Here is a 27,609-nt window from a genome sequence, read left to right as displayed (position 1 = left end):
TTCAATCTCTAAAGTGTGAAGTATGAATATGGATTCAATCTTTTTCTCCAAGATTTCTCTTCAATGATGAAAAATAACTTAATATATAAGTTTAGTGAAGTGATTAAAATAATAATTTATTTATTAATTTTGAATTGAAAAATAAGACTCATGACATTTAGCTACAGCACATCAAGAGCGTCTACGTGTCAAATCAGCGATCGTAAATTTAGAACATTTTATATGGATGGTCGGGTTATACCTTGTTACTTTACATATAGGCGATTTTTCCAATTTTTATTTTGGGTCGGCTTCTCGTTTTAGCGGCGGGGTGGGGAATTGTGATTTCTCTACCTCGCACTGAAGCAGAATTAAAGGATTTAACAGCCCGCCCAGCTGCCTTACCTTCTATTCATCTCAGAGCCTCTTCTTTTCTCTTATATCATTTTGTGAGACGAAATGCACACAAATTTTGGTAGGAGAACCATGATACCGACAATGGTTTTAGCGGTGCTGGTGTGGCTGCTGTTTCTCTGCGCGGCCATCGCGATTGTAATGATGGCATACCTGTGGCTCGTCTCTTACGATTTTTTGCACGATATGAGACGGCAACGGCCATTAGAGGACAACGCCAAGCTTCCCAAGCAGCAGGGCCTTTCGGAGACTGAACTCCAGCGGCTACCCACCGTCGAATGCCACGAAGGAGAAGAAGGAGAAAAGCGCCCATCGGGATGCGGCAAAGTCGAGTGCGTGATCTGCCTGGAGCCTTTCCAGAGCGGGCAATGGTGCCGCGTGATCCCGGCCTGCAGCCATGCCTTTCATGTGCAGTGCGCCGACGCGTGGCTCTCCAGGCGCTCCAACTGTCCCATTTGCAGGAGGAACGTCACTTGCGAGGGCAACGAGAAGAATGGTGTGAACGGTGGCGCATCATCGGCGTTACAAGAAGAGGAGGTCCGGGATGAAGAATCGGGGCGTAGTTGCCCTCCGCCTACGTCTGACAGCGTCGTTGTCGATATGTCGGTTGCCTAGATGCACTGAACGACATTCCACCTGTACTTATGCATTGCGCCGACTTATGGTGTTTTATATTATTATTATTATTTTAGATTTTTAATTATATATATATATATTTATTTAAAAGAAATATTATGACTTGCCCGACTTATGTGTTTTATATTATTATTATTAAATTTTTAATTGTATATATATTTAAACTTATTTGTTTTATATTATTATTATTATTATTATTATTAAAATTTTAATTGTATATATTTAAAAATATATATATTGTGCAATACGCGTTATCTTTATTGTCGTAAACGTTAATTTTTTATTTTTTTTTCTATTACTCCATTATCATTTATAAATATAAATATAAAATATCATTTATAAATATAAATATAAATAAATATTAAATATTATGCACTAACCTAACACTTCGACTCAATACCTTTTCTTCTCGTCCATTGGAAAGTTCCTTGGCTTTTCATTATATTGTATTGTTTTGAAAAATTGATATCACTGTGATGTGATGTATTGAATTGGCTTACTTTTTAATTTTCTTTTGAATATACTCAATTAATTATTGTCACAGACCGTTTGCCAATGGTGGGGTCAATGATTTTTTTTTCTCATATTAATTAGGATTTTGACGCCGGCCGTTTTAGAAAAGGTTTTCCACAAAGGAAAGCACAGTGAGGCGACTACTTAAGGACGGAAGGCGAGTAATATTTTTAATAATAAAATATAATTTTAGTATATAATTTTTTAAATGAAATGAAATGAAATAGTTTATGAGATCATTAAATTTTTGTTTTTGGTTTTTTGTAATTGAATTATGGTTTTTTGTAATTCAATTTTAATCCTAATTCAATTTTTCCCTGATTCAAATTGATGTAGTTTTTTGTAATTTAATTTTTTCCTGATTCAAATTGATGATGAATTGGTTCAATTTTTCAACAATCTTCTCGCTAAAAAGACATTGTCAAGAAATTGATGCTAACATGTTCTCATAAATTTCTATGATGCTTTTGAATGCATCACATTCCAAATTGAAATGTTTTTCCCATTCTACAACCCCATAGGTGTAAAATGTGCACACCAGTTCTTCCCAAGCTTCTTTAGGCCTTTTCCACCGTCCTATTTCACACAAGTTTATGTTAGTTGGTCCTTAATTGAGCAATAAGAACCTTTGCCTTCCACGGAATGCTAGCTCCAATAAAGGGTTGAATTCCTCATTGTAATATTTCTTCTTTCTACTCAACTCTTTTCTCCATGCCTTTTTAAGAAACTTCTCCATAACAAAATCCTTTAACTCTTTGTTATTTGTGAGGCAAGTATTGAAGTATATATTCCATTTTAATGAGAAAATAGAATCTTAGTGTATTTTTTACCCCACTATCATGATTTTATTTTATGAGGGTGATAAGGGTGATAAGTAGATATTCTCCTCATTAGCATCTAGCGCAACAGCGATAGATTCAGCAATAGTTCTATGGGCCTGCCATGAGAGCACTGGGGAGTTTCCTTTGTGGTTTCTTGTATGGTTGAATGGATAATTATTTTGTTTGTTTGTATTTAGGCTTTTGTGATTCATAATGAATTAAGAAAAGTCTTTCATTATAAATAATATAAGAGAAATTTTTGGCCAACGCCTTTGGAACCAACAATTGTGTCTTTTGAACCTACAAGTGTGATTCATCATCAGGGCCAAATGAAGAGGCAAACTATGGCAAAGGCTTAAATAGATAGCAATGTAGAATTATTTGTGTTTTTTTAAATATACCGACAAGTGTGATTCATTATCAGAACTAGATAAAGAAGCAGACTATAGCAAAGGCTTATATAAAAAAGAATGTAGAGACCATATTATTTAATTATTTATGCTTTTTTAAATATTCATATTTGATAGATAATTAATAACAAATTAAATATATTTAATTACTTTTCAATTTAATTACTTTTCAATAATAATAAATTATTTTATTTGATATTTTTAAATTATTTTAATTTTATAAAAAATTTAGAATATAAATTTTTATGATTCATAAGATAAAATATTTCTGGAAAATTACACTTTAATTTTTGTTTTTCATTAAGATTGGAAAGAAAACACTGATCCAGTCAACAATTAAATAATATAAAAATGCAAAACAGTTAAGAAAAATGAACTTTTATAAAAAATTAATTAATAAAAATAATCATAAAAGCATAAACTTACTTGTTTGGAGATTTTTTATTACCGTGGATCTGAGCAAGATAACTTGTGTGAATCTGGCGGACCTGGAATCTAAAAGTAGACGTTGAAAATTTGAATTGATGGTTATGTTCGTAGTTTGATTCCTTTGGATATTTGGTCTCGGAATTATTCTTCGATTTCCAACCCAATAAAATTAAGAAATAAAGGTTTAAATTCCATTCTAAATTTTTATCATAATATTGATGGGTTAATCATAAGTAAATTAACATTATCCAAATTTCAAATTGATCAATTGTACCTATCATCACAATAAATATGATGTATTATTATTATATTATTTGTTAATTTTGATTGTAATACTATATATTAATATTATTAATTATATATAAATATTATATGGAGATTATAAATTAAAATTAGAAAAAGTCAATAAATTATAAAATTCAAGTAGAATTAGTTTAGATTTATCTTAATTTTAGATCTACTAAACATTGAAAGGGATTAAATCTCTTTTCACTCTAAAAGAGGTTTGCATCTAAATGGATTTCATCCTTTTACACTCTTGGTAGATTAGAGTTAAGATAGATCTAGGTTCGTTTAATTTCCCCCTTTGAATAGGCTATATTCCACATGAATACCATAGGTCAATACCATGGGTTAATAGCATGAGTCATTTTTATTTTATTTTATAGGGTTATTTTTATTTTGTTAATTTTTTTTTATGGAGTTAAAATGTTTACATTACATTATATTAATTTTTTACTTATTTTTATTTTTATTTTTATTTTTATGTAGTTTGACTTAGTCATAATCTTAAGCATTATGTGACAACATCTCTAGCATATTATGCTCTAAGGTAAATAATCCATGGATTATTTTCTAAGAGTAATTAAAATATATCTAATGATTGGTTGATGGAACATCTTAACTCCAGAATCTACCAAGTGCCACATCAAATCTCTTTTCACTCTAAAAACCTCAAGATATCAGTCAAATTTTAAAGTAATTAAAGAGGCTAAGGTAAAATAATCCTTTATTGTTGCAAAGTAATTAAAATATATTTGTTGGATGGTTGAGCGAAACACAATTAAATATATTTTAATTACTTCTTAATAATAATGGATTATTTTGATTAACATCCTTTTAAAATATATAATGGATAACAGTGATCTCCATACAAAAACCCTAACCCAAACATATATTTTAATTACTTCTTAATAATAATGGATTATTTTGATTAACATCATTTTAAAAGATATAATGGATAACATCGATCTCCATACAAAAACCCTAACCCAAACCTCTTGATTTGATTCTCGTCTCGCCATGGCATCCCAAGAGGGGGCTCCTCGCCCTCCTCCTCCCACTGATGAAGTCGCAACCTTCCAAGCATTGGTGGCTTCTCTCTCAAATTTCCTTACAAGCGAAGATTTGCAGGCTAAATTCATTAAAAAGTATGACTCAATTCCCTCGGTGGCCCTCCCTTTAGGAACGATTAGAACATCGTTAGCCTTCTCAGAGCGTGCCCTTGTTGGTAAATTTATGGGGATGTGGCCATCTCCTTGTTCAATGGAAACCTAGATCAAGCAAACCTGGAGATCAAAGATGATGGGGAATATCATATTTTATGCATGTGGTAATGAGCTATTTTCTTTTCTCTTCGAATTTAAGGAAGACATGTAATATTCTAGAATGGTCCATACTTTTTTGAATCTAGGGGTATGTATATGAACCAGTGGACACTATATTTTAACCTCGATGAAGATATTCCAAAAGTGATCCCTGTTAAACTTCCTCAACTCCATCTTTCATGTTAGAGTGATGATTGTTTAAGAGCTATAAGAAATGGAGTTGGGTGATATCTAGACAGAGTTGAGCCAAAGGGTTCGCAGTTTTCTTGTGCTAAGATATGTGTGGAAGTAGATCCTGAAAAGTGGTTGCCTTTAGAAGTCAATCTCACCCTTGGAGGATGGGCTCACTATCAAAATTTAGATTATGAACAAATTCCATTTAAGTTTTGTTACTTCCACGAGTACGCCCATTTTGTAAGAGACTGAAAAAAAGCTCCTTTTGGAAAGGGGCCATACCCGCTAGTTGATCAAGGAGAGAAATGACAAGTGCAAAAAAGAGGCAATTAAGGAAAACCTATTGGGAACAAGCAACAACCAATACAAAATAAAAACGGGGCCTCTACATCATCTAATCCATTTATACCCTACAAGATATCCGAGAAAATGATCAGGGAATCCCTAAGCCTGATCAGAACAAGGGACCACAAATTGAAGTACTAATTCCCAAAGAGCACAAAGAAGGGGAATTAAATGAGGATGAGGAAGACCCTAACAATGAATAACATGTAGATCGTCCTCAATTAGAGTCGGCTCCAAAAGTCTCTCATCCAACTCCTTCAATAAATGAGATCTCTACTCCTAGATCTGGGAATGTAGAAGGAGGTCATCATGCTATAGGAATAATAACTAGAAATATGGTGCATGCCCTAAACTTGGTAGACGATAACAGCAGTCATGAGACAAACAGTAATAAGAAGAAGCAAGGAGGACCTTAACAAAAGATGATCTGGGAAAGAGAAGAAAAGCACAATAAGAAAATAGGAAATCAGTGGGTAATATAAGATATTCTCAAAATGAAAGGCCCTAAAGGTGCGGAAATTCCAAAAAAAACAGGAGGTTCCTCTCAAAACCCTCCTCACAAATGATAGTCTTATCATGGAATGTAAGGGATCTGGGTCACCCCATTAAGACCTAGGCGATCCAAGATCTAGTGAAGCAAGAAAAGCCTTGGATACTCCTATTACAGGAAACAAAGCTTGAAGAAAAGGATGTTAATAAGGCAACTTGATCCTTCTGGAAAGGTTTTGTTGGATTAACCCAAGACTTAAGAGGAGCATCAAGAGGACTTGGTATGTATTTATCTAATGTGCATTTTAATTTAATAGATAGTATGAAGTCACAGTATTGGCTAGCAGTCATCTTGGAAAGGAAGGATACATTAGAGAAATTTTGAGGTCTAAAATGGGCCTCCTAAGGAATATTATAAAATAATAAGAGAAATAATAAAATAAGGTTAGATTACCTCATCAAGTTTTGGAGGGTAAACACAAAAAACTACCTTTTCAACTCGTATTTTCAACTATCTCCCAACAATTTTACGCAAATTTTGAGCAGGAGCACTCGTTGGATGAATAATTTAATACTGCATTCAAGGAGTACCCATGTTACATACTTTCGATGGACCTTGCTACATGAAAAATGTGAAATACACGAAAAAACATGATTGTAATCGCGTTTTTTCATGTATTTCTGTTTTTTGTGTAGTAGGGTCCATTGAAAGTATGCAACATGGGTGCTCCCTAGATGAGGAATTAAATTTTTCATCCAACAAGTGCTCCCCCTCGAAATTTGAGTAAAACCATAGGGAGATAAGTTGAAAAAGTAGTTTTATTTTTATTTTTATCTTTTTTCCTTTTTACTCCAAAAATGGTGAATCATCCCCCATGGTTCACATCATCATATTGAATCCTATTGGTTCTTATAAATTTTATTTTTGTTGTACATTTTTGTTTTGAGACCCATTTTTTACCTCAAAATTTCTCTAATGCAAAGGAATGCATTTTTGTAATTAACATTTATGGGCCTATGTTGTACGGTGAAAAATCAGAATTTTGGGATTCATTACGTTGTATTAAGGCTAAAGCATGGCACACCAATTGCATTATGGGGGGGGGGGGGGGGCGAATTTTAATACAATTCTCAGATTAGAGGAAAAGAGAGTAGGATCTCATGTTCAAGATCCTTATCATGAAAGGATGGAAGATCTCATCAGTGAATGGGATATGGCGGACACTCCTCCAAAAGTTGGAAAATAAGTTACTTGGTCAAGTTGAAGAAGTGGGGACAATCACATTGTTACTCTTCTTGCAGGTTCCTCATTCATAGCAACTGGTTATTGAAAGGGCTAGAATTTTCCTCCTTTATCAAGGCCTAAGGCGAGCCATATCATCACTTGATTTCTTTTCCTCTTGATCAACTGGAAAATTTGGGCCTCATCCCTTTTAGATTTAATCTAGCATGGTTAAATGAATAAGATGTAATAGATCTGATCCAGTAAGCTTGGGTGACCCCGGTGACTGAGTCATTGGCTTACATAGGGGATTTCTAATTAAAATATGATAAGGAAGCCCTTAGGCATTAGCTTAAACATAAGCATCAACCTCTAGGACAGAGATGCAAGGAATTGGTTCAACAGCTAGAAGAACACCAAAGTATGAATGAAGAAAATAAAGTAGAACCATGGCACTTTGACAGAGAAAGGGAATTAACGAAACATATATTTATAGTTAGCGGACAAAAGGGAGAATTATGGTGTCTAAATTCGATAAGTTTATGGCTTCACTCTAGTGATCAAAATACATCCTATTTCCATAAGCAGGAAAAAGCCAGAGAACTAAGGAATAAGGTTAAAGAGATAGCTCTTGAAGGCATGACGAAAATTACCTCTTTTGAAGAGATAAAATAGAAAGATTCTTTCCACTTTCAAGCTCTCTATCAGGAAGATCGAGAGGTTGACTTGGCTTTGGCTTAGGAGTTTCTTCACTACATACCCTTTGTAATTTAAGCTTTTTTGAATGAGTCCCTGTCGTGGCGGAAAAAGTCGTTTGTGCGGACACAGCTGACCTCCCTAGGAGTCTAGACTCTCTAGCGACAAACAAGACAAAGTGGAGTGATCTTTCTCTAAATATACCTTTTACAACATGAAACTACGAGTGTTTAGGCTTACCTTATTCCAAAACGTTGTTGTTGTAGTCTGTCCTTGCCGATCCGGATGAGCTCCTCCTTCATGTCAATTCCTGCAACCACAAACAATCAAACAATTACCAAGCACTTGCATTTCATATAATAAAACATATATTCAACATGCAGACCAAGGAACACATGAAATAATTCATTAACACAAGCTATTGAGAAAAATAAACCAGTTTGTATTAATAACGAAACAAAGAAACTCTTACAACCTGGCCTTGGTGTTGTGCAAGTTCCTCCCAGGGTCCATCAAGGGTTTTCCTCTACTTTGACAAAGCTCACCCACTTCCAAGTAGAATCAAGCAAAGACAATCTCTCCTCACAAGGCTCTAAATGGGAGTCCTAATTCCTGCAGCGTTTACCCAAAGAAAATGTATAGCTCTAACCTCTCCTCCCTCTGGCTCAATGTCTTTATTTATAGTGCTGTAAAGAGGTTATTCAGGTCCACCATCAATGGGATAATCCCCCTCTTTGGGTGGGATAGCTCCCTTATTGATGGGATAAGTTCCCCCTTAATAGAGATACATGAACCAACTGGAGGCGCATCCATTTCATCAAACCGACCTCTAGAAGGTTCTAGAAGTAACCACAAGTAACTTTTTTAAGATGAAACTCGCGCATTTTGCCTTTTACAGAAGGACGCACCTGTCCCTTAACATACAGAGCGTCCATGGACGCAGCTTTTGTGAACATGATGAGCGTCCCCGCAGGTAAGGCTAGAGAGAACCTGCGACCCCAGAGATAAACATATTTTTTACAAGACTTTCTCTCTTCTTTGAGTTTGAGATGGATAGCAGAGGCATAAGACTTGCCTAAGAGGGTAGCATGACTGTTGATTTGAGCCATACTAACTGTAAGTAGTCAAGGTGACATTTTTTAGTGTAACAGATTGCCCCCTAAAGTGCGAAGCCTGGAATAGATTAGGGTTTTGTAATTCTAGGAAGGGTGAAGCGCTTTATCATTTCAAGGATTGTCTTGTGGATGACCTGGTTGGAACCTGCAATTTTCAACACAAAATACATGTATAAGATTATATCATCACTGAGGTAGGCATTCCCATACTCAGATTCAAAACTTTAACTAATGGACTAACTATTCTGATACAGGAATGATCTTGCAATACATCATTGTTTATAGACTTTCGTAGACACAGTATGGACGCAGCCATTTGTTTATGATTAGTCTACATAGATAATGAATACAAAACTCCTCGCAGCTTGGATGGTAGAAACTAGATCCAGGGTCTTCACTTCTACTTCCCGAATTGGTACGATTCTAACCATGTGATTAAATGATTTGATGTCGAACATGTTAGAAACCGCTTGATTACCAGTCGATGATGTAAATTGTTAACAAGCGTGAGAGAGACCACCAGTAATGTCAATGGTTCTCAAAGTACCAAGCACAACCCGTGAAATGTGAATAGATGTTTTGATGTCGAACACTTCACGGAATCCTTTGATCGAAAGTCAATGATGTAAACTGACGTCAAAGGCGAGAAACCTGCCATTGATGCATGCAGACTTCAAGGTACTGTCGATTCCTAAGTCATCTTTCTAGATAATATGTCGATGTCGATAGAAAGCGACCCGTTGCAGGCAAGCCTGCAACACGAAATCATTGTTCAAGTTGAAGAAATGTTGCTGTAAGGACTGACTCAGGGATGGTCAAATGGATGACAAGTATTTTGCAGATGAAAGTTTTGCTTGCAGACCTCTTGAACACATAACGACACGACAGATGGCTTGGTGACAAATAACTCAAAGTTAATCCCCGGAACCCGGTTAAAGACTTTCAAAGTGGTTTGGTCAACTGTGAGGTAAAAGATTTTCCAACCCAGGTGAATGAAAAGTGTCGTGTCCAAGAGCGGTAATAAAGTTTCTTTTTAGATAAAAGGTAACAAATAGACTCATTCTTCTCTCTTTTCCCCCACCATTTCTGGCAAGTACCTCTTTATTTTTAACAAGCTTGAGGAGGATAACATATGCTTGATTATAAGCTCATCCTTCGGACGAGTCCAACCTAGTTTAAATTCGAACCCTAGGAAGGAGTGGTTCGTTCCTGTTTGTAATTGAACAGGTCCTTTACTGTAAAAGTTTAACGAGCCCAGTATAGGAGAAACTCGGTGTTTTTCAATTTTTAGAGAGTCTGAAAAACTTAAGGAAACTCCACGTTGAACTTTTTCGTAAATTTGTGTCCCTCAAGCCCGAAAAAGTATAAAATAATACCTGGGGGAACCGCTTGATCTTGCGACCAAGGAGTACTTTCATAATAGTGTCGTTGACCTGAAAAGTAAAAAGCGATCAAGGACACGTCGTTTTATTTTCTTATCGAGTTTGAAACGACAAAAACCCGGCAATCTTTTCCTGATTTTACGGTCAGAAAAGAGCTAAAAGGGGACCGTCTTTTAATTCCGTTTTAACGAGTGTAAAAGAAACGCTCGGCGATATTTTCATGTTTTAGGAGTCAGAAAAGGGCTTAAAAGATGACTCTGATATTTTTATTTGTGAAAAATGACAATTTCCCTCGAAATCCCTTTGTCCTGCACAAAAGCAACACATTACTCATACCTGTTTAAAATAGGCAAAAATACGTCGAAAAACATCTTTTCATGGTAAAAAATGAACTAATTCATCCAAAAAACCTATAAAAAGACCTTTTACCATGTCATTTTTACCGTTTGACTTTGGAGGTTGAAAAAGGAGCTTTTAAGAAACTTCCCGTGGTCGCTGCGGAAAATCTGACCGTCGGAATCGAACGCTGTCTCATCCAGGTATTTTACACATCCTACTCTTCATTTCTATCCGTTTAGAATTAATTTTTAGGTCTTAGTTTCATTTTTTGGGGGGGTTTTGGTTTTGGAATGCGCCTCTCGGCGGACGCAGGTGCCCTTCGGGTGACCTGCGTCCCCCGACTTTTTCTCATACGGAAAAACGGTCGGAAGACGCAGCCCGCCTTCAGGCCAGCTGCGTCCGGGCGCCCTGTGCTACAAAGCCGGGGTGCGTCTTCCGAGAAGTGCGCATTTCAAAACCCCAACTCCCTCAAAAAACTACCAAAAATCCCCAAATCAATTTCTAATTGCTATTTTTAATATGCAGGGCATTAATCATGTTAGACTGGAGAGAAAGAGAGCATGTAGAGGAAGATGAAGCTGCAATAAATCATCAACCTTCCCTGGATGCCCTAAGAGCATGCGGATTATACAAATATTGGACCATACCGGGCATGAGGGGCCAGGTAAGATTCTTGGAATGGCTGGTTGAGCGATGGAACGTTCAAGAACAATGCTTTTACATAGGAGGGCACCAGCTCGAGATAGAGCCCTCGGATGTATACTTTCTCATTGGCTTGCCAAACAGAGGCGAGCAACTCAATCTTGCGGGGACTAGGCCGGGTGGCCAACCCCTTGATAGTCTCCGCGAGGATTGGTGCACACGTGGGGCTCACCATTCAAAAGGCATAGAGATAAAACACATCACTCTGCCTGAACTCAAAGTCATAGCGTTCACGGTCACCAGAATTTGCGGCGCGGCCGCTTTACACATTGCTTCCGGATCCCAAATGCGGATGGCAATTGACTGTTACCAAGGCACCATTTTCAACTGGTGTGAAGCTGTGTCGGCTCATATGAAGAGCCAACTGACCAAGGCAAAGAACGGACGACTCATATGGTGTGAAGCTGTGTCGGCTCATATGCTCGGCATGTGGTTATTTGAATAAAAATAATTAATTGGGCTGAGGACCAACACTGGAGATCATCCTAGTTCGTCATAGAGGGTTCTAGAAACTGAATTTGTAGGGTTTCCCACTGGCGATGGAATTTTTTGAGTGTCTGTGGGGAGAGGTAGTCTGCTGTGAAGGTTCGTCCGATGGTGGAGTGGTGTGGATGGGAATGGGGAAGGTTACAATTGAGGGAAACATATGAAGTGGTAATGATATTGGATAGATAGTGGTGGTGAGTGGTTGATCAATGATTGGTTCAGTGCCAATTAGTGGACCCGACTCTAATAATAAAGACAACATGGAAGTGGTGACAAATTATGCGCTGGAGACTACCGTGATGGATTGGACAACAAAGTCAACCTCTATGTCCATCTCCATTCCTAATAGTGTTCCACAGGGTATAGTGTCTGAAATGGTGGCAGATGTGGATGTTGTATGCAATGATGGGTTGCGTGAACTAGGTGACACAACTGAGGTGGAGGGTGGAATTTATTCAACAATGGGCAATGTAGTATGGGATTGGGGTTCTTCAAGTGTGAGATCTACAATGTGACTAACAAGGGTCGATTGTTACTTTTTGGCTCCAATGGGAGGTTTTGTAGCTTTTTAACTACGAGGTTTTGGAATGGTAGGCTTGGACTTTGAATGGGGTCCTACTAGCGACAGTGTAGCAACTAGAGGAGTAGTAATCAGTGGATCCTGTTGTCTTGAAACTTGAAATTCGGCAAAGGTGGGAAACAAACCTGTTGAGACTCTAATGTTGGCGATGGTTTCCTTTAGGGAGCTCGTTTGTTTCTTAAGTTGTTTGATGGCCTGTTGCAGCTCCTCCTTGGCCAAGCACTTTCTTGAATCCACAACTGTTTCTCCTGGTAGTGGTTGGGTTACCATTCTTTCGAATAAATATATGTGCTTGCCTTCTTGAATCTCCAATGAAATTCCTGGCCATGAACAAAACTCCATATAGAATGCTTCGACAGTCAACATAAACTTTTGGGATCTCATATGGAAGGTGTGTTGGTGAATCACAGTGTGGCCTTATCCAAGTATTGCCATGACTAATACCAAACCAAATTTTTGTCGAGTACTCATCAAGCAGTGATTTCAAAACCCTTTTTGCAGCCTTGACGACTTCCATCATTTTCTTGTACCAGCCAATAAAGGAACCCTCGTTTATTTCCTTACTGCTTGGGTCCCCCGAGGTTCGCCAGAGCGTGTACACCCTCGACCCTTTGGTGGGCACCATTTCCACACCACCAGAGAAACAACAAGGTACCCATAAATGAACTGAGTCACCCACTTGTAAACATCTTCACAACCTTCAAACAGTTCATGGAGAAGGAAGGAACACCAATTCATTTGGGTGCCTTATACATAGTGCTCCGCAACTGAAATTGTATCATATGTGCACTCATTCCGGGAAAGATGACATATTAGCTTTCCCACAATAATGTAGCATGCGAACTTGATATTCGAGGTTTTGATCAAATCTATGTGTGCTCCCTTTCCTCCTCTTTGTGTATCATACTTGTGGTAATAATCATCATTTCCTATCTTCTTTCCTCGCTTGGATTTTTTTTGGAATGTAGTTTATATCACGTTTCCAACCATTGATAAACCTGCAAGCCTCTGAATGTCCACTGCATGAATTGGATATTCTTTATCAAGCCAAAGCGATCCTCCATGCATTCTGCTGACTAGTAGCTTTGTGCACTACATTGAGGCCATTGTCATCCCAAACACAGGCAGACTTCTTAAATTAAGCAATGTGGACCATTGGATTCCTTTGAAATCAGTTTTGACTTTGATCGATACACTTCCATCCTCCTTCCTTACTAATTCATTGTAGACTTCATGTTTAAGGGCTGGAAACTGGAAAGAGTCTGAGAGATTGTTGTCAAAAAACACAACTTTATCATATTTCCTATAAACCAACTCTGTATTTACAATTCTCTCATCCCATTCGAGCTCTAGAATAGATATAATAGACTTCATCATCTTGGAGCTGCGCTGGTAGACAAAAAATACAGAGAGATGGGATTTGATCTTGGAACGATAGAACTTAGAAACAAACTGCAAACTAAATGACTCTACCACCTTGGATTTAGACTCTAAATAATTCAAAATTTCCATGTAGATTAAGTAGAAAATCTCGATACGATGTTTCTGACGAGACCTCCTAACTAATTACTACGACAACTTTCCCTATGCATACTCAATCGTGTTAATTCTATCATCGACTGAGCTGGACCTAACTCAAATGACACAAAACTAAAAAAGGAAAGGTGGAGTTGATGGGTAAGTATGTTATCATGATGGAAGACGCTTAGGAATTGATTATAGATATAATGGGAAATATTTAACGAAAATTCAGGTTGGCACTAGAAATTATTGCCTAATTATTATGGAAATGACACCTTACACGTGTGACTCCCCCCAACCACAATCATTTGCGGTGGGGTGGTAGAACATCCACAACTGGAAGAGACTTGATAGAACATTTATTTTGAACTATTTGAAATGTAAAGAGTTGAATGACCAAAGAAACTGATGCAACTAGCGACTAACCAACTAAATGACTCCTATAGTCTCCTTTCAGAGAGCCAATCAATTCTGAGTAACATTGTTTGATCTGTGGAAGGGTTTCAGGCGTGCACCATTCACCCATCCTGGTAGAAATACACAGTCCAATTGGACTAGCTTAACAACTTCTGACTCTTTTACATCTGCAACAACAAACGAACCTAACCAATGCATCTGTAGCTTCCTTGGAAACTTCAAGAATTTTCTATCATATAGAAGAACATGTCCTCCTATTGTGAATGATTTTATCTTAATGTGCATGTCATGCCAGGCCTTCTACCTTTTCTTTTCAATCGTTTGATGGAAATATGCCATAAACCTAGTCTCATCTAGCTCCAAAAGTTCATCTAGACTTTTATGAATTGATTCCTCACCTGTCATATGAGTGGCTTAAGTTATGAAAAGGATGCGAATAGAAAATTCGGTCGGTACCACAACCTCCCATCCATACACAAGCTGGAAAGGTGTATTCTTGTGTAAACGCTTAACATTTGTGCAGTATGCCCATAGAGTCGATGACGTCTCTCATCCCAATCATATCGGTTGGTTGAGCATATCTTGGTCAAACCGTTTTCCAATATCTTATTGAAAGCTTCCACTGTACCATTTTCTTGAGGGTGATACAAGCTACTCCTATGGTGTTGTATCATGAAGTTCTGAAGTAAGGAGGCAATTGTTTCATTTATGAAGTGGGTCCCATGATCACCAATGTGACTCCCAGGGCACCCACATATGGATATGATATTCTCAAATATGAATCTGACGATGATATCTATAGTACAGTCCTAAACTGATGTTGTCTCTACCCATCTGGTAAGCTATTATGTTGTGGTGATGATATATCTGGCATGAGAGTGACATGCCAGCAGATTAATAGGTCCTGTAAAATCGACTGCCCATTTCTCAAATAGTTGTAGTGCACGTACTAGTTTCAATGGCAATTCATCATGGTGTGATGGTCTCCCAACCCTTTGGCAAACATTATAGCCTCTAGCATATTCCTTCGCATATTTGAAAATCGTCGGCCACCATAGTCCTACCTGCAATACTTTCCTTGCAGTAGCCTTTCCTCCAACATGTCCACTCACAACTCCTGAATGACACTCCCATAATACATCGTGTCTCTCGTGATTGAGGACAAATCTATGCAACACCTGATCAAGGCCCAATTTATATAGTTTTCCCGCAATTAATTGATAATCTGCAGCTCGAAAAACCATATGTCTCCATTGTGTTGTTGTGTTTTCATCCATACATTTACCTGTAACTAAAAGGGATGCAATTTCCTCCAAGAAATCTGGTACTGCCTCAATCTGGAATAGATCTACGTCTGGTAGTTGATCATCAAGGGATCCTCCACTTTCGCCTGATTTTAGTCGTGAGAGGTGATCAGGTCAGGTCCCACATTTAATCGACCAGGATTAACAATTACTTCAAATGTGAATTCATGGAATAACAAAAGCCACCTACAAATTATTCCTTCAAGTACAAGCTTGTTCACTAAATACTTCAAAGAAGAATGGTCCGTGAAAAACTTGAATGGTCGTCCCAACAAGTAGTGTCGAAATTTGTGAAGCGAATATACCTTCGCAATTACCTCATGCTCAGTTGTGGTATAGTTATTTTCTGTTGTAGACAACTTTTCTTCTAGCAAAATAAATTGGTTGGTCAAGGCTCCCTTCCCGTGGTTGAGCTAGAATAACACTGAGAGTAGTGAGTGATGCATCAATGTGGACATGGAACTACTTGTTCCAGTCCGAGTAGACCAGGATCGATGCACTTGCCAGTTTTTCTTTTAGTATATTGAGGGCAACATTACATTCTTCTGACCACATGAATCGTTCAACCTTCCTTAACAACTTCTCCATAGGTGTAGTTATCGAGGCATAGTTGTTGATAAACCTCTTGTAGTACCTTGTATGGCCCAAGGTAGATCTGAGTTGTTTTACACTTGTGGGGGGGGTCTATATTCACGATTTCCACAACCTTAGTGGGGTCTACAAACACTCCTTACTTGCACACTATGTGGCCCAAGAGCGTTCCAAAGGGGACTACAAATATGCACTTCTTCAAATTTAACAAGAACTACAGTTGTCTACATCGGTCAAACATGATTCTAAGCAGATTGGAGTGTTTCTTCAGCAAGCTATAGACTGTCCAATCGTTCATATAAACCTCTAGGAACCTGTGTATGTAATTTATAAAGTGAACAATCACAATCCTTGAGAACATCGCAGGTGCATTCTTGAGTCTGAATGGCATAACATGATATGCATAGGATCCCCATTTCATGGTAAATGTAGTTTTCTTCTTATCCTCCTCTGCAATCTGGACTAATGGTGATAACCAAAAAATCCATCTATAAAATAATAGGCTTCATTCCCCACCACATTATCTAAAACTTCATCACTGAACGAAGTAGGAAAATGATCATGAACACAAGCGTTGTTCAGACTACGGTAGTCCACACAGAGCCTTATCTTTGTAGAATCCTTCTTATTTTATATCACAATCGGACTTACCCACTCTGCCTCATCCATCAGGAATATAAGCCCCGTTGTTAGCGTATTATCTATCTTTTTTTTCACTTTCTCCTTAACCCTTGGGTTTAGTCTGTATGGTCGATGCTTTATTGTCTTTGCATCTGGTTTCATCATGATTTTCATCTCCCCTAGTTCTCCCTTAATCCCATTAGTTCCACAATAGATGATGGGAACAATTCTTCATATTCTCTCAAGAGGTCGAAAATCTCCTTTGTAGTCTGCTCATCCCAATAGTCTCCAATTGAGGCTGACTTCAGTTTGTCATCAGTCCAGACATTATGTTCCTACAACTTCAATGGGAGTAAGTGTGGATCATTGATTATAGGTCCATCCTTGATGTCCCTTTCCACTTCATTTTCATTGAATGACAGATGTCATAATTCCTCCAGATCGTCCTCATCCAGTTCCTGTCCACTTTCGCATGGGCTACAACTTCATGATATCCTGACTCATAGATATGCTCTAGAGTATTATGATATATTCACCCCTCCATTAGTTGACCTGTTGTAAGAAAAATCCGCTTGACAACCTGCAACGCCTCAGTTAGCCTTTTGTCACTGTCTGAGAAAGAAAAGTTGTTGACAAACTGATCAACCAAACTATCCCAATCTCCAGTTTTTCTCCTTATTTCTTCTTATACATACCAAGCTTTTGGAAAGGTTCCCTGGGTGCGTATAAAACCATGCACCCACAACTCCTTTGGAACTCCATCCCGGTTCCATCTGTCCTTACAATTTTACAAAAGTTGTTGAGGGTCAAAGTCCCCTTTGTACATTACGAAATCTTGAGGGTACTCTCCTGCTTGCCTGAATCTTATTTCCATTGCTATTTTTATATTTTTCCCATTCTCAGAGGTAGTTGCGGTGAACTCCCCACCACCTTATCGATGTTGCTTGTAATGCGAAATTTAGTAGAGGTACTTTGTGCTCTTCAAAAACAGTTGCATCAATCATGTTGATAAACGAATTGACTGAACCTATACCATTACAAATAAGGAAGTCTCATACCTGAGTGCCAATCCAATTGATCCAACAAATTGTGGTGCAACATCTAGTGGTGATTTCATATCCACCCTGTTGCCAATCATCCCAAGCAACTTCTGAGCCAACCTTCAAACTCTGAATGCTCCACCAGCTGATATACCCTTCAACTGTTGGGTTGATGTAGTCCTCTGTTCTTCTTGTTGTTAGTCTATACAATTGATCCAATAATCCTGGCATTCCCTGTCATATGTTGGTTTTGTGAATCTTGGTCCCTGGTAGGGGTCTAGAGGTTGAATCACCCTAACCCATTCTACCTCAAATGTCATAAGTTCCTTATTCAAATCAATTATGGCGTAGTTTTCAAAAGCCCAGACCCTCTTGAGCAATGTTGGGTAGGAGTCCTTGTTCCCCATGATGTCTATCACTTCAAAGTCTGCATGGGTCTTCACCCTCGTTACATCAACTTCCACATCTTCCAATCACCCAATAGAGAGGATATAATATTGAATTTCCATACACAACTATATTAGTGAAAACATCAACTGAGGTTTTCCTAGGGCTTCCCATGTTTTTATTTGCAGAATGTTGACATCTATGCATAGATCCAACATAGTGTCCTTAATTTGGAACCCCAAAATCTGAGCATCAATCTAGAACTCTCTTCCCGTTCTCTTCGTGTTCCTCCGCACACTCCTAAATTTTCTTTCAGGTAGGTTGGCGGAGATGACTCCTCCCTCAACCACCCCGTTTGGGATGGTCATTTTCAAACTTTTCCCCAGTTGCCCCAACATCTGGTCTTCGTTCACAATTTACAAAAATAATCTAAACCATTCTTCAACGGGTCGAACGTCGGGCTATGGTAGGTCTGGGCTCTTAGATTTAATAGATCATGATTGCTCCCTTTTTTTCCCTCTGCCTCCTGTTAGATTGTTGAAAACTTTCATGGCTTCCTTTTAATACTGCTTCTATTGCTCATGGTCATATAAGTGCTTTGGGGAGGCCAGTCTTGTACTCTTGGGTTGTTCCGTGGCTCTCAGGTAAGCTCTATTCTTTTTGCCTCCATGTGTGACTATATTGATATTCGAGAGGGGGGGCGCCTCTGGAAACCTTGGATCTGCATTAATTAAATTTTGTCCCCTCTGTTGGTTTCGCTCTTCCCATCTTGCAATCAGTTTTAGACATTCCTATGTTGTATGCGAGTTGACCTTGCACTGAGAGCACCATGGTCTTCTTGATAGTGGGAAATCTCGCGCAACATGCCATTCATGATCACAGTTATAACAACAAACTGGGCCTATGCCTCCTCTCCTTCCTCCCCTTGTTCCTTCTCCTTCTCACCCTCGAGGAGTCTCGTTGACTTAGAAAGTCGATCGTTCTAACCAATTAGCTAGAGAATCCAGTGTCCTACACTGTTCAGTATGGTGAGTTGTTGAAGCACATGATTCACAGTACTTTTTATTTGGAATGTTGGAGTATTTTTGCAGTATCGGGCACAGATGAGGGGGGGTGCCCATATCCCCTACATACCTCACAGTACTCCGGTTGGTTGCACCCTATGTATAAAAATTGTGACCCTATTTGCGCAACTCCTACTACAGGTTTAGACCCAAGTGGTCCTACTGGTGTAGACATGGTATTTGTGCCCCACAACCTTGGGAATTCTGTAGCAACATGACCTTCCACTAAGCATGTTGTACACCATATATTTGGTCGCGCCGAGTGGGATGGTTGCAGATCCTTCAAATTCTCTGTCAGATTCACAATTTGATGTTGTAGAGATAAAATGGATGAATCATGAGGTGTTTCTCCCCCCTAATACTCATGTGGGTATCCTGCCATAGCTTCAATATGAGTTGCTTTCTCTAGAGCATCTTGTAGTGTATCAATTTTCTATTCCATCAATGGCGTACGAGTGAGAGGAAATAGTGCTTTCATAAACCAATCCCTTTGATGACTTCGATCTATCAGGTAGCTTAGTTTACCAATCACGTCCTTAAATCTTTGCATCATCTCCCAAGCGGTCTCTAACTCCCATTGTTTTATTTCCCATAGTTATGATAATGCTTGTTGGTTGGTCTGGGGAAGTTTAAATTCTGGTACAAATTCTCTTTTAACATCATCCATAATTGGATTTTATTGTAACTATGACCACTTTATGAACCATCTCAAGGCCCTTTCCTTGAGACTGGTCTGGAATTCAATTAAATTCACATCATCCAACGTCTAGAGGGCCCTTCAGATGGCTTCACACAGATACTAATGTTGTTCTACATCGTCATTCCCTTTACCAGAGAACTCAAGATACCTATTGAATGATCCCGCCATTTTGAATGACCCTATGCTAGGAGTACAAATCCCCACAACCCAGGTTGTAATGATCCTTGCAAACTCATACCACTACTACTAGTTCCACTGCTACTAGCACTAGCTTTGTAATTAGCATGCACACTGTGAACTCTTATAGTTTTGATTAAATTAGATAGGAATTTGTCAGGATTATGATAGAGTACTAGGGGAAGGTTGGGGGAGACACTACCTGAGCTTCAGGGAGGCAGATCGTTGATTCATTTGGATGCATCATCTTCAGAAAATATTCTCCTTATAGAAAAGTGCATGTCATCATGTAGGCTTCCCTCCAAGCCTAGGTGGCCCATTCCATCCAACATTTCCATTTCTACTAGATCCTTGTCACCTTCCAAATCCATGGTTGTTATGGCCATATTTTCCCTTCCCACTGGACTTTCTTCCACACTTTATTCCTCTTCCGGATCTCTTAACACCGCTCCTACTTGGTGCAAATTCTTCTGCCACCTTTTAATTGCCTACATAGACCTTTCCTACCATTTCTCAGCAATCCACGCTCTCCTTTGTGCTCTTAGATCCTTGGCCTTTTAGAAGTCATTTGTGTCCATCCTCGTGACATTCTCATAGTTCCCCGCTCGGTATCATCCCTCCCTTTAGGTCCTTCCCCCAGTACTAGGTGTTTACATTGCCATGCTTGGGGTTTGGAACTCCAACAAGCCCTCTTCCACCATTAGAACCTTAATCCACAAGGTAACCTCCTTCAGTGGCTTCCCTCGCAACCTTGATTGGAACACAACTTCAGCTTTTGAAAAACACTAATTACTTTCTATTGCAAACTCAATAATGTACCCCTCCAGCGTGGTCTGTACCCAGAAATCTGTCGGTCTTGTCAGATTTATATCAAGGCAGTGTAGCTCAGTAAGGTTCGCTTTTGTCAACTAGAATTTTCTCACTTGCAATCTTCGCAACCAGTTGTGAATTTCTTCTACAAACTTGCATCAGAAGATCTCGTATTGATCACTAGCCGATTCCAAGTACAAGATTTCCTCTTTCAGCTTCTCGATACTTTGTCAGCAGAGTTGAGCTTGCTAAGAGACAAATTGGTCCACTTGGTCATTCCACCAGTTTTGTAGTTCTTTCTTAAAGATCCTTGATACCATATTCCAAATCCCCTTTTGAAATTTTAGGGTCCCAGCAACATAACCATTTGTTGGCGTAGAAATAACAACAAGGTTGAGACCCCGAGTTTAGGCACAAGGGAAAACAAAGCTCCATTGTAGTATAGCACAACGTTGACATTTTCACCTTACCCAGAATGGGTAAGGAGTCTCACTCGAGGTGTGTCGTGACCTTAGTTAGATGGGATTGGAATCTAGTATCAGGAAGAATCATATGAGAGAAACAAGAAGAAAAGAACACTGAATCATTGTACAAGGAAGTCTGATCACAACAGGTCATAAATGTTGCAAAAGAGATATTACTTAAATATACACATACATAAAAAATTTAAAGAACCAAATTAACATGCAACTAACACATGATGGTCCCAATAGTAGTCTTCATCATTAATCTGAGTAGCGAATGCATTACATCAGGCTCAAGGCCTCTTTTCCAACATACAAAAACTCTAGATAGAATAGTACATAAGCATATGAAACAACAGATACATAGCGGCTCTCCTAGCTCTACAACAACAACGGTCATTCCGTGTTCTCCTTTCTCCCTTTTTACTTGTTCTTCCTTCTCTCTCCGCGCCAACCTGGACTGCCAGTTCCTTCTCAGACTCTCCGCCTTCTCCCTTGCTTAGATGTTTCCATTCCTCAGTTGTCCTTGTTCTTTTCCCACTCAGTTGTGTCTACTCCTTCTGCCATCCCTCTGAAACTGCCAGTCTTCCGCGAGTTCCTTTGTTTTTCCCAGTTGTTATTCCCACAACACTTCAACGACAACTTCCACAACTTGTCGCCAACCTTTTGACTCATCGCCAAAACTTCTTAATTCCTCCAAAAATAAAGGCCCCAAAAAAGGGAGTGGTCCAAATTATTTTTTGTGTGGTAAGTAATATTTCCTAATTAGAATAATGAATTTTCATAATTTGCTTACAGTATAGAATAATGCAAAAAATGAACATAATTATTTCTTTGGAGAGATCTCCCCCCATTAAATAGGGTAGAGTCTAAAGTTACTTGATATTCCAAGAGAATAATTGATTTCAACAATTTCTCTCATTGCTCTTGAGTTGATTTCTATCCCTTGTTAACGAGGGAGAGGGACATTAGTCTTTCTTCAGGTTTTCAGCTAAGGAATGGAGAATGCATAGTGGGATGGTCATGCTTCTCATCCATAGTTGCATCTTCCTCTTCATCCACTTATTCCTCCTCTTCCTCCTTTTCTTCCTCTATCTCCTATTCTTCTTATGGTTCCTTTTATAGGGAACTTGTCATTCTTACCACAAATGTTTTCCATTTTGTGTTTTTTCATATTTTCTCTTCTTATTCCACTTGGCTCTTAGTAAACGATTCAACTTTAGGATATAAACGAGTCTTTTATGGATCTGTCTCGACCCTTTCCTCTTTTGTATCGTTTGGATATTCAAAAGCTTCAAATCTATTGTTGGATGGAATGGATAAGATGGACTAGGATGTTTTTATGATTTGTGGCCCGTTCAGCCTCTACTTCTTATGTATTCTAGATACCTATTTGAAAGGTTCCTGGTCATTTTTATTCTTATAGGTTAGAGATTGGTTTAAAGGGTGTTCGGTTTCTTGGATTCTTAGGAAACTATTTGTAGAGTGGCCATACTCATGGCAGGAATTATGTTTCAAAGGGATCTACTCATAGTAAAGGGCTTGAAGATGACTCCAACCCTACAAAATGATTTGTATTGTCTTTAGAAGGACCTTCTCTAAATCGTTTTCCATGCAAATTCTTGTCCAGGAAAAAATTATCCTTTTGTCTTAGCTTAGTTAATATAGTAGCTTATCTTATCTCCAATATCTTTAAGAGAGGATTCCTCCAAAAAGATGATTAGGAGGCATGACAGCTTAACCCATATAAGGGAATTTGAGATTTCCATGTTCTGATCAAAGTCAAGGGTCCAATAGGAAAGGAACATTCTATTGGATCTCGTAAAATAGGGAGCCAATATGAAGATTAGATCTCTCTCCTCCTTGCTACTAAATTTAAATAGAAAGAAACCTTTGCCACAAGAAAAACCAAATATTTTACCTCGAACATTCTGATGTCTTGTAATCCATGTTAGCATTACTCAAGGATTGGGCCAAAGACCTATTAACATTCCAATTAAAGCTTGCTCATGAAAAAGAATGACTTTCCTTTTTAGTTATGGAAACAAAATGTCCAACTCGAGGATGGCTTCTACCTTTTTAACAAACTTGATCTTCATTAGATGCTTCTCATTAGTTGGGTTTGAAGATCTAATCAAGGAAATGAAACCTTCTCCTTAGGATTGGAAGGTGTGTTCATCCTAAGTGTGGCAATGGAGATGAGCTCAATTTCTTCAATGCTTACCCTAAAAAAACCAAGCTAGCAAACCAACATAAATCAGATAACAACCAGAACATTAATGGCCACTCCAAACTTAATGTTGGTTGTTGCAAAATCGTAACCAACTAAACCTTAACCACCCCAAGATGTCCCAAGATGTATACAATATAATTGTGACATCTAAAAAAAATCTAATAACCAGTAATCATGTCCTATTAGTGACAACTAACAAGTTAAAGTTTTATTACTCTTTTATAGCTTATGGTGCCCACATAAGTTAGTGTGGCTATTGGAATTATTTCATAAATACATTGAAAGGTGAAAAATACATAATAATGAATTGATGTAAACCCTCGTATAATACACGCAACATAATAGAAATACTTGATAAAGTCAAATAAGTAAATGGTGGCTCCCATTACTCGACTTTAATGTTAACGCACGATAGATGTGGTCGTTCAAAAATAGAGTTTTTCACGCTGGAACAAGTATTGTGATTTACATAAGGTTTATGAATAATCACATTGCAAGTACTATAAATCAACTTGCCATTTTTAGATGACTATTTATCGAGTTTTGAGAAGGACGAAATTTGTATCTTTATCCAAAGATTCAATCTCTAAAGTGTGAAGTATGAATATGGATTCAATCTTTTTCTCCAAGATTTCTCTTCAATGATGAAAAATAACTTAATATATAAGTTTAGTGAAGTGATTAAAATAATAATTTATTTATTAATTTTGAATTGAAAAATAAACCTCATGACATTTAGCTACAGCACATCAAGAGCGTCTACGTGTCAAATCAGCGATCATAAATTTAGGACATTTTAATTGGATGGTCGGGTTATACCTTGTTACTTTACATATAGGCGATTTTCCAATTTTTATTTTGGGTCGGCTTCTCGTTTTAGCGGCGGGGTGGGGAATTGTGATTTCTCTGCCTCGCACTGAAGCAGAATTAAAGGATTTAACAGCCCGCCCAGCTGCCTTACCTTCTATTCATTTCAGAGCCTCTTCTTTTCTCTTATATCATTTTGTGAGACGAAATACACACAAATTTTGGTAGGAGAACCATGATATTGACAATAGTTTTAGCGGTGGTGGTGTCGCTGCTGTTTCTCTGCGCGACCATCGGGATTGTGATGGTGGCCTACCTGTGGCTCGTCTCTTACAATTTTTTACACGAGATGCAACGGCGACAGCCATTAGAGGACAACGCCAAGCTTCCCAAGCAGCAGGGCCTTTCGGAGACTGAACTCCAGCGGCTACCCACCGTCGAATTCCACGAAGGAGAAGAAGGAGAAGAGAGCCCATCGGGATGCGACAAAGCCGAGTGCGTGGTATGCCTGGAGCCTTTCCAGAGCGGGCAACGGTGCCGTGTGATCCCGGCATGCAGCCATGCCTTCCATGTGCAGTGCGCGGACGCGTGGCTCTCCAGGCGCTCCAACTGTCCCATTTGCAGGAGGAGCGTCGCTTGCGAGGGCAACGAGAAGAATGGTGTGTACGGTGGCGCTGCAGCGGCGTTACAAGAAGATGAAGAATCGGGGCGTAGTCGCCCTCCGAGGGATGAAGAATCGGGGCGTAGTTGCCCTCCGCCTACGTCTGAGAACGTCGTTGTCGATATGTCGGTTGCCTAGATGCACTGAAAGACGGTCACCTGTCCGTACACATTGCGCCGACTTATGGTGTTTTAAATTATTATTTATTTAAAAGAAATATATTACGCAATCGTTATAATGTACAGGTGTCAGGTATATAAAAAATTAGGTGGCCCCGCTTTTCTTTATGTTGTACTGTTTTGTTTTGACAAGTTGATATCACTGTGATGTATGACATCTCACACATGTATTTGAATGGGCTTACTTTTTAATTTTCCTGTGAATATACTCCATTAATTATGTGTCACAGACCGTTTGCTAATGGTGGGGTGAATGATTTTTCTGTTTTTTTCATATTAATTAGGATTTTGCTGCCGGCCGTTTTAGAAAAGGTATTCCATGGAGGAAAGGAAAGTGAGGCGCGGGAGTCTCTGAAATCAGCCCAAGGATGGAAGGCGAATAATATTTTTAACAATAAAATATAATCTTAGCATATAATTTTTTAAGATTTTGATGAGAAAATAGAATCTTAAGGTATAGATTTATTTACTTATTTTATTATTTGTCTTTTTTAAAAGAGTAATTAAAATATATTTAGTGGATGGTTGATGGGCGGCAATTAAATATATTTAATTAGTTTTTCAATTTTACTTTATAATTTTTTGGTCATTTTAATTTTTTTTATTATAATGTAAATATTATGTGATTCATAATGCTTAGATAAAATATTTTTGGAAAATCACTTATACTGACCACACATTTCGAACCACTAAGTATATGAACATTTATAAAAAAATTAATTAATAAAAATAAACATAAAAATATAAACTTATTTGATTGTAGATTTTTTATAACCGTGGATCTGAGCAAGATAACTTGGTGTGAATCTGGCCGGCCTGGAATCTAAAAGCAGACGTTGAAAAATTGAATTGATGGTTATGTTCGTAGAGTCGTAGAGTTGATTCCTTTGGATGTTTGTTCTCGGAATTACCCTTCGATTTTCAAACCCAATAAATAAATGTTTAAATTCCATTTAAAATTTTTATCATAATATTCGTTAAATAATATCCCTCCCTTAGCCACGTTCTAGCCCTTCTTCAGCTACGGATAGCTAACACATGACACTTAGCAGGATCAGCCACCGTCCTCTCTCCTTCTCGCACACCTTGCCTTCATGCTCTTCATAGGGACAGGACACATGTCGGCTTGCATGCCTATACCAACGTGGGTTGATATCTTATAAATCACTGTTTTTCTTTCTTGGGAGAATTTTTCTCGGCTTCGTGCCGTATCGTCCCCTCTCCTGTAGTGGGGGGCTCTCGTCCTTGTTTTCTTCTGCAAATCGACGATGAACTGGTTTCGCTACTCGTGTTCTCTGGCGCTCTCGGACGTGGTCGTGGTCGCTCGTCGTTCAGGTCTGTAACTTCCCTTTTCACCATGTTTTTTCTCGTACTTTATTCTAGAATTTTTGTTATTCTGTGTGCATCATTTTTCTGCTGAACTTTCCATTTTCTGGCTTTTTCTCTCTTGGAGTGTCATGATAAGATGCTAAAAGCACTCTTGCACAAATTTAGGAACCTCATAGTTTTCTATAAGCCGTGTAAAGATGTCAGATTTAGGATAGGTGAATGGTGGTGCATCCTTCATATCTATTGTTGTTGTTTTGCATGCAATGAATCTACAGCTCTGTAGTTTGTTTTCTCAGAGGTCATGGTTTCGAGCTCTCACAGAGTTCTGAAAGTGAATTTCCGTTTCCTCCCTGCCGGAAACGATGGTCGGATTCCTGGAGTTTTATCAAGGCTATGATTTTCCCGGTGTATGAATTTTCAAACGGTTGTGGGAATCGATAATTTGGTCCTCACATGCCTGGAACTGCTCTTGAATTTAATTCCATATCCCTGACATATCCTATAGATGCTGATCTGGAGGCCTGATGACGAACCTTTTTCCTTACTTCTGACCTCTTCAGCTGATCATCACCTGCCCATGTACTTGCATTTATTCCTATAGGAGTTTTTTCTGTTGTTCTTCACCTACTCTTGATCATTCTATATCTATCCTCTGGTGTCAGTACAGCTCTCATCCTCCCTTTACAATAAAGGGCCTCTGTACTTCTTTTTCTTGTTCTTCTATCCTCATACGTGCCAAATCCAAGAAAAGATTTTTGGCTGCGCATGGAGGGTGGTTCTGACTCGGCTGCCACTGAGGCCCTCATCAAAGCCGCTATGGAGGCTGAATTGGCATGGGAGCATGCCACCTCACATGACGGATGGCAAGATACTTTGGCTGAGGTGGCTGTTAAACCGGCTCACTGCAAAAGTGATTGGAGACAGGTCCCCTCTAATAGAGAAGACAAGACGGAGCAAAAGGATAA

The 27,609-nt window shown here is 38.6% G+C and overlaps 2 protein-coding genes across 2 annotated transcripts; both read left to right on the top strand.

Moving 5' to 3' along the window:
* Positions 1–272: 272 nt before the first annotated feature.
* LOC149140120 (E3 ubiquitin-protein ligase ATL23-like) lies at positions 273–1,063 on the top strand. The gene has a single exon (XM_089449776.1). The coding sequence runs from the start codon at positions 439–441 to the stop codon at positions 1,006–1,008; it is 570 nt and encodes a 189-aa protein (XP_089305902.1). The 5' UTR covers positions 273–438; the 3' UTR covers positions 1,009–1,063.
* A 23,453-nt stretch (positions 1,064–24,516) lies between these two features.
* Positions 24,517–25,489, top strand: LOC149140119 (E3 ubiquitin-protein ligase ATL23-like). The gene has a single exon (XM_089449620.1). It carries the CDS (start codon positions 24,711–24,713, stop codon positions 25,272–25,274), a length of 564 nt encoding a protein of 187 aa, XP_089305746.1. The 5' UTR covers positions 24,517–24,710; the 3' UTR covers positions 25,275–25,489.
* The last annotated feature ends 2,120 nt before the right edge of the window (positions 25,490–27,609 follow it).

This window comes from Pinus tabuliformis, chromosome X, assembly GCF_031772625.1.
Source record: "Pinus tabuliformis cultivar Carrire ecotype Pingquan chromosome X, CPIR1, whole genome shotgun sequence".
NCBI classification, from domain to species: Eukaryota; Viridiplantae; Streptophyta; class Pinopsida; order Pinales; family Pinaceae; genus Pinus; species Pinus tabuliformis.
This window is presented reverse-complemented; position numbering and strand designations above follow the sequence as displayed.

Excerpts from the sequence above, each read along its gene's own strand:
- LOC149140119 (XM_089449620.1), top strand. The coding sequence starts at position 24,711 with ATGATATTGACAATAGTTTTAGCGGTGGTGGTGTCGCTGCTGTTTCTC.
- LOC149140120 (XM_089449776.1), top strand. The coding sequence starts at position 439 with ATGCACACAAATTTTGGTAGGAGAACCATGATACCGACAATGGTTTTA.